Source organism: Corapipo altera, unplaced genomic scaffold (assembly GCF_003945725.1).
Source record: "Corapipo altera isolate COAL_440 unplaced genomic scaffold, ASM394572v1 0, whole genome shotgun sequence".
In the NCBI taxonomy this organism is placed as follows: Eukaryota; Metazoa; Chordata; class Aves; order Passeriformes; family Pipridae; genus Corapipo; species Corapipo altera.
This window is the reverse complement of record NW_020884872.1, coordinates 71,850,761-71,863,338: the sequence shown is the minus strand read 5'-3', so window position 1 is coordinate 71,863,338 and position 12,578 is coordinate 71,850,761. Positions and strand designations below refer to the sequence as shown.

General features: G+C 40.7%; 1 protein-coding gene across 6 annotated transcripts in view; it reads right to left on the bottom strand.

Annotated features, from left to right (window-relative positions):
- The window catches only part of ATP8A2 (ATPase phospholipid transporting 8A2), a 318,328-nt gene that overhangs the window by 111,246 nt on the left and 194,504 nt on the right, over positions 1-12,578 (bottom strand). For all 6 annotated transcript variants that reach the window (XM_027652089.1, XM_027652079.1, XM_027652098.1 and 3 more), the window contains one exon: positions 1,766-1,840. In XM_027652089.1, the coding sequence (XP_027507890.1) occupies positions 1,766-1,840 (75 nt within the window). The remainder of the gene's footprint in view (positions 1-1,765; positions 1,841-12,578) is intronic.

The window sequence follows — 12,578 nt, the reverse complement described above, 5'->3', positions numbered from 1 at the left end:
AGCTTGGAGTTATGAACTGTTTCGAGTGTGCATGCTTATTTGCAGAAGTTGGGCTGTGGTTCCCACCAGGAGCAAGCTGGCAGTCAGGGACAAAGAACAACACAGAGGAAGAGAGACGAGTGAGAATCGGTAATTACAACCCTAGATCCAGAGGGAATTGTGTGTCTTTTGCTCATAAAGTGATAAACCAGATGGTGAAAATGGCAGCAGGCTGGGGGTAGGGAACTGAAACAAAGACCACTGGTCCAATATATTCCAAAGAAGGCCATGTTCTCATACAGTTTTAACGTATTTCACCAGGTTTCCTATGCTTATTGGGGCATTTACGTTCTCACTTGAAGTAAATCTTCTAATGGTTCTGTTTATGAAGGCAAACCTCCAATGTGAACCAGTACAAAATCAGGAATTATAATGCTACTATGATTTCATACACTTCATATTTTAATGAGACTACTAATGAAATAAAGGGTTAATCTGCACAGAATAGAATGACAGATCTAAAAGCACTTCAAAATCTAACCCCTTCAAACTGTGGAAGTCCCTAATAACCTACTAGCACTTGATTCTTCACGAGTCCACGTAACCAGTTCTAATTTTAGAAAATACTAAGCTTACAAAACAAGGTTTAATTTCTACTTCACTGGTTATAGAAGATGAGTTTCATCCAGAAGCTTTAGGTAGGGTAGGTAAATGCATCAAATGAGGTTTAAAGATAATAGATGCAAATATCTAAATACAAATGACAGAGACTGAGTAACAGTCAGGAAATTAGGGTGAAGAGAATCAAGGGAATGATAAATCCTTGAATAAATATCTTCCACTAAGAGTATCAAATTTTATGGAATATGAGGGTTTGTGTCATCATTTTTAAAATTAATGTGACAGAAGTTAAGTGTTTCCATTAATACTACTCAGTGATAATTTGCTGGCTTTTTCTGTATTAGCATATATTTGGAATGAGTTTTCTTAAAGAAAAAAATTAAATTTCCTCCCTGCAAAGAGAAATCCAAAGGACTCTTCAACAGCGACAGCATCCTAATGACTTATATATCCATGCAGCAGGCCACTCATCGGTAACATTACAAAGGTAACACTGTCAAACACCAACACAGGTCTATGCTATGGAACTTGGTTTCAGAGATCTTTCAGAATTTAATTAATGTGATTGATTTAATAATATTATTGATTAAAGTAATATAGTCATAAGGCACAGTGTAGCACTCTGCAGATCATGGTAAAAATCAGAAATCACTCACAGACTGACACATCCTGTCCTTGGTTCAAGTGAAAAATGCTGGTTACACAGTGATGCTACTTCTCTTTTCTGTACCTAATGTAGCATGAGTCAACCCAAAGCATCTGCATGACACTTATCTGAGCATCTAACTCTTATGGTATCTGAGAGAAAAAAAATTAATCAAAACTCAAAGATTAGGACATTTTGAACATGAACCATCAGTAAAATATTTGGTAGAAAAGACTGAAGATGCTTTGAAAGAGGAAATTAAATTCTATCTAAAAATCTGCAGAGTTTTATGCAGGTTACATTAGGCTAATAATCTATTTTCAAGGCATTCTCCCAAATTTATTTTTGTGATAAAAGTATCATTTTAAATTACTTTTTTCTTACCTCAGAATGGATTCAAAATGATTTTTACAAATGAACTCACCTTCCCTGATATATATCTATGACAGGTACCTGTGAAAAATGGGACACAACAAAATAATATACAAGTCCCCAGCACTACCAAGTCAAAACACTTACCACGTTATACAGACCAATGCACCACCGCTCAAATAAGATCTGCCCAGAAAATCCATTAACGAAAGCAAACCAAAGCTGAAAAAGAGACAAGTTACAAAAAGCTTTAGATTACTACTGCAGTACATGTTTCCATTTACAGTAGAGAACGATGTGGAATACAGGCCACCATCTGGAGACAGCTGCTTGTCATGCTCTAAAAACAATTATCAGGAGTGCCAAGCAGTTACTCTCAAGTCTTACATTTTAAATACTGAGTGAGTACTTCTTGTTTAAAATAAAATACTCAGGTGATGGAGCAATTTGCTTTACTTCCATCACTACTCTAAAAAAATAGATGACCTCAAACTATTTCAAAATCCTTAACGCTGGCAAATTAACATGCTTGAAGCCAGAAACCAATCTCATTTCCACTGTGGTCAGCAAAGACTAGAATTTTCAAGGTGTGTTTTGATGGATGTGTTGCTTCTGTCCTGTTTTTACAGTCCCAGAATTGCAGTGATATCTGCTTGTCAGTCACATTATCACGATTATATGACAATTTTATTGTCTAAATGATGCAAACATAATTATTTAATAAACCACCAACTTAACAATCAAAATTGGAAGAAATTGCACAAAGAGGTTGGGGAGTCTCTATCCTTTTACAAGTTTACAGAACTTGCCCAATTGGGCAAGCCCTGAGCAATCTGGTTTGCATTTAATGTTCACCCTACATTAAACAAGAGGTTGGACTATATGGACTCCAAGTTGCCTTCAAACAGATTCTGTAATGCTACGATCCCAGGAAACAGCTGTAAGCTTCAGTGCACAGGTAAACTTTTCTGAGCGATTCCTTGGACCCAACTTCCTTGAGCCTACTAATCTTGCTTAAGCACCTTTTTTAAGCACGAACTGCTTTACTGGGTTGGAACAAAGTTTCTCAGTCAGTGGGCATTGAAAGAAGCTTAGGAAAGAATATAATAAGAAGGGAAAAAAAATTATCTTTTTGCAAGTAAATTGGGAATTGGAAGAATAATAGCAGCATATCCTGTGACACATTTCATAGAATCATAGAATCAGCTGGGTTGGAAGGGACCTCTGAGATCATCAAGTCTAACCCTTGATCCACTACCGCTGCAGTTAGTAGACCATGGCACTAAGTGCCACGTCCAGCCTCATCTTAAAAACCTCCAGGGACGGAGAATCCGCTACTTCCCTGGGCAGCCCATTCCAATGGCTGATCACCCTCTCTGTAAAGAAATTCTTTCTAATATCTAATCATGCCCTCTTGTCTTGCTGATGGTTGCCTGGGAAAAGAGACCAACCCCCACCTGCCTACAACCTTCTTTCAGGTAGTTGTAGAGAGTGATGAGGTCTCCCCTGAGCCTCCTCTTCTCCAGGCTGAACAGCCCCAGTTCTCTCAGCCTCTCCTCATAGGACTTGTGCTTGAGTCCCTTCACCAGCCTTGCCCTCCTCTGGACCTGCTCCAGCACCTCAATATCCTTCCTGAACTGAGGGGCCCAGAACTGGACACAGTACTCCAGGTGAGGCCTCACCAGCACTGAGTACAGGGGAAGAATCACTTCCTTGGACCTGCTAGCCACGCTGTTCCTGATCCAGGCCAGGCTGCCACTGGCCTTCTTGGCCACCCGGGCACACTGCTGGCTCATGTTCAACTTTTTGTCAATCCAAATTCCCAGGTCCCTCTCTGTCTGGCTGCTCTCCAGCCACTCTGTCCCCAGCCTGTAGCGTTGCATGGGGTTCTTGTGGCCAAAGTGCCGGACCCAGCACTTGGTCTTGTTGAACCGCATCCCATCATGAATCAGCCCAACTCTCCAGCCTGTCCAGGTCCCTCTGAAGAGCCCTCCTGCCTTCCAGTTGATCGACACTCCCTCCCAACTTGGTGTCGTCTGCGAATTTGCTAATGATGGACTCAATCCTCTCATCCAGATCATCAATAAAGATATCAAACAGAACTGGGTCCAATACTGATCCCTGGGGGACACCACTAGTGACCAGCTGCTAACTGGATGCAGCACCGTTCACCACCACTCTCTGGGCCTGGCCCTCCAGCCAGTTCCTAATCCAGCACAGAGGGCCCTTGTCCAAGCTGTGGGCTGCCACCTTTTTCAGGAGTATGCTGTGGGAGATGGTGTCAAAGGCTTTGCTGAAGTCCAAGTAGACCATATCCACAGCCTTCCCCTCATCCACCAGGTGGGTCACCTGATCATAAAAGGAGATCAGGTTGGTCAGACAGGACCTGCCCTTCCTAAACCCGTGCTGGCTGGGTCTGATCTCTTGTCCATCCTGTAGATGCTGTGTGATTGCACTGAGGATGATCTGCTCCATAACCTTGCCAGGCACTGAGGTCAGGCTGATAGGCCTGCAGTTTCCCGGGTCCTCCTTCTGGTCCTTTTTGTGGATTGGTGTGACATTTGCCAATTTCCAATCATCTGGGACCTCCCCAGTGAGCCAGGACTGTTGATAGATGATGGAGAGAGGCTTGGCAAGCTTTTCTGCCAGCTCCCTCGTCACCCTAGGATGGATCCCATCTGGTCCCATTGACTTGTGGGGATCCAAGCAGCTCAGGAGGTCACTAACTGTTTCCTTCTGGATTACAGGGGGGCATTTCAGATTCTTGTCTCTTTCTACAAGCTCCAGAGGCCAGCTGTCCTCAGGACAACCTGTCTTACTGTTGAAAACTGAGACAAAGAAGGTGTTAAATACCTCAGCCTTTTCCTCATCTTTGATAACTATATTCCCGCCCATATCCAGTAAAGAATGGAGGTTTTCCTTGCCCCTCCTTTTGCTATTGATGTATCTGTAGAAGGACTTTTTGTTATCCTTCATAGAGGTGGCGAGATTCAGTTCAAGTTGTGCTGTCATCCCTCTAATTTTTTTTCTACACGACCTAACTATATTCCTAAACTCTTCCTGAGTAGCCAGCCCTTTTTTCCATAATTGGTAGGCTCTCTTCTTTACCCTAATTTCTTTCAAGATCTCCCTGTTCAGCCAGACCAGTTGTCTTCCCTGTCAGCTCGCCTTTCGGCACACTGGGACAGCCTGATCCTGTGCTTTCAAAACTTGCTTCTTGAAGTACATCCATCCCTCCTGGACCCCGTTGTTTTCAAGGGCTCTTTCCCAGGGTACACTTTGAACCAATCTTCTGAATAGGCTGAAATTAGCCCTCCGGAAGTCCAACATAGAGGTTCTATTGATGGCCCTCCTTGCATCCCTGAGTATTGAAAACTCTATTATTTCATGATCACTGTGTCCCAGATGTCCACCGACCACCACATCTCCCACCAGCCCCTCTCTGTTTGTGAACAGGAGGTCTAGCAGGGCTCCATCCCTGTTAGGCTCATTTACCAGCTGGAGCAGGAAATTATCCTCTATACACTCTAGGAATCTCCTAGACTGCCTCTTCTCCTCTGTGTGGAGTTCCCAGCAGACATCCAGCAGGTTAAAGTCAAGTTCACATTGCATGGGATGCACTAAGTATTACAGAGCAGTGAAGTGACAACCATGCTTATTCCCTTCTCACTCCCTGAGAGCCCATGACACTTACTGTCAGGCACCTTTTCTGACACCATTCTGTCATTCATATGGCAGCACTCTCCTATCAGCATTGTTTGTTCTCTAGCTCACTTGTGCAGTACTAGTGATCTAGGAAAACACCTGAGATAGCATTTACTTAACTGTACGTCATCTGATCTTTTCTCTGCTCCCACCCAAAGTGGATATAGAATAATTAGGAAAGAAGGCAAGAGAAGAAAATGAGACTGCATCAAGACCTACAACTGTTTTCATAGATGCAATATCTAAACAGACTAGGACTCTTTAGCATAGGACAGAGGCAACTTAATTGAAGATTAAAATATTTACAAGACTGGTAAGAATAACAAATAGTTGTTCAAACAGGCACTGCTGCAAGACATGAAATTAGCAGGCTATACAAAAGGAAAAAGTGAAACGTTTTCACACAATACATGGTTGATCTACGGAAATGCCTGCTAAATGATGCTGTGGATGCAAAAGGCAATTAGAAAAAAATCACAGAAGGAAAGCTGGACACCAGATGAGTATGCCAGAGAACTATCACTGTTCACAAATCAGAGACCGGGTTGTTGAGGTCTTATTCTGACCCTCTACAGCTGTTCTTACAGCTGTTATATTGCCATTCTTGTTTAAAATTAATCAGTTCTAATGCACTCCCAGCATTCAAGTAAGAAGCAATTACACTGACCCCAACTCATCTGTTTATAGCTATGCCTTGCACAGTAGGTCAGCTATTTTAACTTATTTCCTACCATATTTTAAACCTTCATCCACTCTTTCTAGTAGGGAGTTCCTATTTATTTCACAATATAGTATTCTGAAGTTTGCACTTCTCCATACCTGTAGTTTGTAGTTTACAGTGCCCTTGAAAGCCTTCTTAAGGGTCACCAGCTTCACTCCATTACCACTTAGTTGAAATGCGCCAGCCTAGTATATACTAGCAAAATATTTCTTAGATTTCCCAAAAAATGTGCCTCTTTCTTTCACATTGTCAAATACGCATTAAATTAAATAAGCATTTAAGCATTCACCTCATCAGCGCTGTCTAGAAAAAGGACAGAAGACACACTCTACACCCCAACTTTTTATCATCAATTCTACTGTATTGAAACCTTGAACGAATACTCTCTTAATCTTCCTCTAAGGATGCAATTCATGGCCCAAAGTAGCACACTGACAAGTGTACTCTCACCCTTGCAGTGTTTCAGTTAGTTGTATAAATTAGCTCTTCAAATGAAACACATGAAAGATCTTCGGTAGAAAGCCTGAGGTCCCAAAAAGAAACCACAATTAACTTGGGGCTGTCAAGTTAGGAACTGGATGGTTTCTTCCAGGAAGAATCAGAGCTTTAAAAAAGCATACTCCCAGATATTTAGCAATAATGACCTAGGCATTTATCATCTCCAGGCTTCTTGCAATTAATTGCAACGATGAATGAGTGCAGCAATTCTAGAAACCATAAATAGCTCACAAATCAGAAGCCTGTCTGGCTTAGTTGGCAACCTCAGACCGTGCTCAGTTTTCTAGATCCCACCGGGCAAAGCAAACTTCAAAGGTTTGGTAGTAAATGATGAGGCCTTTTATAACATTGGCTCATGCTCCTTAGGAAACAATTGCTTTCTGAAACCATAGCCTCCCACAACTAGTCCTCCAGCAACAGACATTGCTGATTTTCCATCAAGAGGGGAAAACAAAGAAGCCAGACTTTCTGTAGCTGGCCCATGGCTAGAAGACAAGCCCTAAACCAGGCAAATCTAACATCTTAGATTCTTAGATTCACATTTCCCAACAAAAATATTAGCAATACTGATAGAATCACATAAAACTTGGGAAAATCATAGCTGTTAAGATACCTTACAAAGCAGCAGACTATCAAAGTACAAGTGAAAAATACCCATTCAACAGCCCAACTCCTTTGACTCGAAAGGTACTATCCTTCCACAGTCGTGATGCAGAATTCCTTAAAGACCCTGCTAAAACGACCCTGAGATGAGTCAATTACCATAGGAGAATAGATGTGTCTGACTGGGGTAAACAGATATCTGGCGTCACTATTTTTAGTCTTCTGCAGCATCTTTCAACACTGAAAGATATTTTCTATAGAGAAGTTTTCTTCTTATTTCAAGGCTGATATAACTTGGCTAGGGAAGAACTGACATTTAGGAAGCTCAGTGTTCTGCCATTTCCAAAGTCCAATTTAAACTCTTCCTCTTTCGGCAGGATCCATACAGGTGAAAATTAGAATCATGAACATTCCCAACACTTCATGTCTGTGTGCACCACAGGCTCCAAACAGAAGGCAAAAGCTTGGTTTTGCCACAAATTCACATTATCGAATGCCAATTGACAGAAAGACTGTGGGATACTGTCTTATACTTCCTCAATATCTTAGTGTCAAGAGGAAATCAGATACTCTGCATAAAATATATATTTTAAATTTAACACTAGCCATAAACTGTCATGCATGGTTTAAGGACCAGCTGTTTGTAAAGAGAGTATGGTACACTTTAAGGTCAGAGAAGGGAAAAAAACCCTCCACTTCAATGTTCCTGTTAACAAAATGTACTAAATATATTTGAAGTTGCAACAACCCATGCTTGACTCAGACTCGGTAAGCTGGTAGGAAAACTTGCCAAGTCTGGCTGGCTTGCCAAGCTCCAGGGGTTTGCAAGGCTCAGCTCCAGTACTGCTATGAACAAATGGGCCCAAAGTTATTAAACCTCTTTTCTGGCTGGAAAAAAAGAAATCTTTTCACTTTAACTATTACCTAGCTGCCAAAATGCTGGAAAAACTTATTTGTAACTCAGCTACAAAATATATATTTTTCTCCCAAGGAAAAAGAAGTCCAATTTAAAAGTAAAGAGATTGAGACCTAAGGCTGAAATCTGGGTCAATATATTGCTGTGCTTTATTACAGCAGATATTGCAAAGATGTGAAACCAGTAGGTACTGTGCAAAAAGAAACTGGAACATGTTGCAAACTGAAAACTAGCCCATGGTTCCTGCCTTGAAGTGTGGCTGCACTCTTTAAATAAGAAACCCCACTGCTGAGGCACTTGATGCCAGCTGTGATGTGGGCACTTTGCCACTAGAGAAAGAGGAGAGGGGAATAAATCAGAGGTCAGCAAAAGCCAACAGATGGTAATACTTGGTTAATATTGACTTCAGCTGCAGGCATGCCAAAAGATCTCAAGGTAGAACAGTCCTGCACTGCTGTTTTGAGCCACCCAGCCCATCCACCTGCTCTAGAGTATATTTTGAGAAAAGATCAAGTATTATTTTCAAAAAATATTCCCATTTGAGCAAGTTGGAATGCAATTTTAATTGCATTATTGCTTCATGCATAATTACTGCAAAATTAATGCCTGAAATAGTAGGAACTAATTTATTTAAGTGCTCTAAGGCACTGGGATAGCAAATCATCTATTCTAAACGTGTATATTTATGAAGTCTTGATAATAGACAGCTTAACGAGTACTAGAAATGTTTTTGCAATTCTGCTAGAGGGCACAGAAAGCTAATGTAGTCAGGGTATCAACAATTGCCACAGGCACCAATTACAGCCAGACTGGATGCCTTTATTATTCAGAAATTAGTTAAATTCTCAAAATATCCTCTCTCAGCACAAACACATTTTGCATGTTCTCTACCAAATAGGCTCATTTACAGTTTGCCCAATAAAGCAGGTTTGTGTGTCTCCTGTGCAGTTGATTAATAATGTATCCTGATTTAAAATCTCTCATTACAGATGTCGCCCTCAACGCCAGGCTCTTATTCCTGCCCAAATGCTCACAGCCTTAAAATAATCCCTTCATTAGAGAATATACAGAACCAATTTTATAATACAGGTAAAGTGTCTTAGTAACAAGATTTGACAGGGTAGGTATGGCTGCCTAAGTCTTCATTTGCTGAGGAATATTTCTCTCACTCCTTTTATTCCCCCCAGTGTTTATTAACTCTTTGCTGAAAAGAGATCGATATTTTACAATTGAAAAGCATTTGCTCTAGGCCTGTGCACCCCAAACAAGTGCCTATTCAAGGTTAAAAATCATCTCCAGTCTTGTCTGCCAGTGTTAAAAATTATTTTCAAAGCTTCATGCTGCTTTTGTCTCATTAAAAAAACCCCTATGCATTGACTGCAATGTTTTGTCAGGTAGATACTAAAGAAGCCAAGATAACAGAGATTTCCCGGCTTTAAACACTGATTTATTAAATAAGCCTAAAGAGTTATTATTTCTTCTGTTGCTGACTTTGTATAGTTTATATAGCAGAAATTTTATCAGCTTTGTCCTTCTCTGCTTATAGAAGAAGCATACGTAGAAAATTGTATTCCTTCTTTATACAAGTTGTTTCAGTGCTCCTCTAACCAATCGACTGCCAATATCCTTTCCCAAAGCACAGGTAACACTCAACAGGAGATGCAACCACAGAGCAGAACAGAAAAGAGGAAGGGGGCAAGAGGAGCCTCACCCGACACTTAAACACACTCACAATTCTTAAAGTTTAAAATCCACGGAATAATTATGAAGGCTTAAAAATTAAATAAGAAATAGCAAAGTTCTGTTTTTTTCCCCTCAGTAGTTAAAGAATAATCATGCTGCTTGTCCTGGGAGTTTTGAGCATTGTGGAAAGATACCACACCTGCAGAAGACTACACAGTATACATCAAAGGACCTCGCCACTAAGACGTAAGAAGTTTGACTCTTCCAGCAACACTTGGCCCCAATACGCTGATTAATGTGTTTAAAAAAACCAACAAAACATAGCAGACCATGTGAACGCCTTTTGTTGGGTGGTGGTTTACTTTTTTGTGCCCCTTGAGTTACACAAACATCTAATCAGTATGCCAAATTATGCTTTTAATGTTTACATCACTGGTAAAATGAATATGCAACCCATTAGAACAAATTAACAGAGCTGTAATCTAACATTTTGGGTCTTTCTTAAACCTTATGAAACAAAGCAGATAAAAGGCAAGCTATTTCTCCAGCTCTTTTTGTATTAAGTGTTCCAGGGACTTAATATTTGCCTAGCACACTAATTGCTGCAGAAGCAAGCCTACGATAACATGATAAGAAATGGCCTGCCTTGCCAAAGGGCAGGTGTACTTTCCAGAAACTTTGGTTGAACTTAGCAATCCCTCAGAACACTCCTCTTCAACAAATAGAGTCAGCTCTTCCTAGTTTGTTTTTCATCCTTCCCTAAGTTTTCTGGAGTATCAAGAAAGCTGAGATTGCTACACTAAGATTGTCTGATGTATAAGGCAACAATCTTGAACTCACAGGACTCACACAGTGACTTTCCAAAACTCAAATTATACGACAACATGGCTCCGGACAGTTCAGTCAAGCCCTGTCAGGATGCAGAGTTTCAACGTATCTGCACAGTCAAAGGGATCTAAAACCACAGCTAGAGCAAGGTTACCAGGAATGATGATGCTGGGAAATTGCTGATCATTTTCCAGTGCCCTGCTTTGGCTGGGAGTCAGACTGAGACAGCTGGAATGTACTAGGTGAGAGGAAACAAAGCAGGAGCTTGTTGGCTACATCCTCTTCCTATCCCTGCTTGGGGAGCAAGGTGGGCTCAGCTGCTTGGTTACTAAGCTGGAAACATCATGCCAGGCTGCCGTCTGCTGCTCAGCAATGTAAACTCATGCCAGTACCATCAGCCTTTCTTTACAAAGCAAACACTACTTGTAACACTCCTTTATTTAGAAGCAAGAAAGCAACTATAAAGAAAGGTTTCCACTGACATGGAAGATGCGCTTATGCACACAAGAAGAGTGACTGCAGGGTTGGAGTCAATTCAGTAGTGATAATTTTTTTTAGGGGGGGGGGCGGAGGGGCATTGTTTGGGGGTTTTTTTGCCTCCCAGATTTGCCTGATCAACTTCTTTAGTTGCCCTTGAGTACTAGCACATAACTGTGGAACTGAGAAGTACAATATGACTATTAATAGCTTATGGTATCTCCTCCACACATAATCATGCCAGACTGGTCTTGACTTCCACAACTGTGTAAATGATTCACTTCACAAAAGAGAGCTAAGTGGTATCTTTAACCGATGATAAAGTAATAGAAGTGCTTTAGGTTTATTATTCTTAATTTGTTCCATAGTGCTGAAATTAACAGATAAAAAAAGATAGAAGTTTAACTATTTACATTAATAGCTGAAAAAACATCAACAGTTTCAGGTAACTTATCCACCCAACATTTTGCTAAGCACTTGGAATCCATTAAGAAAAAATATGTCTGAAAGCAAGAAAGGCAGCATTTTAAATAGAAGTTTAGGGAATTGCTGAAGAAAGGATGCTACTACTATAAGCCAAGTAAGGGCAATGGAAAGAAAGCACAGAAACAGCTACAAAAAACATCAACCAATTGGACATACAAGCAGAAGGAAAGCCAACAAAACACACAGTGCTCCATGAGTGAAGCCTTAATGTCACAAGTCCAAAGTGAGGCTCAATGCACCAAGGTTCTTGATACCCGGGATGTATACTAGGGCTCACTGCAGCCTGAATAAAACACATCATCACAGACCGTAACAACAAAATATTTCAACACCTCTCATACCAAAACAAGAAAATACAGAACACAAATCTGGTCCTAGAAAAAAAACTACAGATAATGCAAAAAGATCCCCAACCCATGCCTCAATATTGCGTGTATCTAGTAAGGGAAGAGTAGAAATCTCAAAAAGCAGTACATAATACCCAAATTAGAACTGTCTATCTCTGTGGAACACTGGTAGAATACACCTGGGTCTGACTCCAGCTGGAACTGGCCTTACAGTACCACACATTCTGCCACATATACACGCACACACACGCGATGAAGTGACTAACAAGCAGCACGTTTCTCTCAAGTCACAGCATCATGTTTTCACATCCTGTTAGGTGAAACACAACAAAAAATCCCAAACCCAGACCTCACTCCTGTAGTAACCCAGGATAGCATCGCAAGAACATAGGAACATGGAGGGTTTTTTGAATCTAGAAGCATTAACCCTTTAAGTGTACAGGTTATCAGGAAGGAGCAAGGTAGGTATTGAATTAGAGAAAGGACCATGTAGAATGGTGTAATCCATTAAGAAAACAGTACTACTTTTGCTCTTAAGTTTGCTTCTTCTCGTAGCATTGTGTAGCTGGCAGTTTCCATTTAATCTATATGTTGCTTAATAAAGTAGAGTTACCAATCCATGTCCAAATGCATTAATTTGTACCTGCATATGGCATGAACATCACTAGGATAAAAATCGATATTCATTTAATGTAG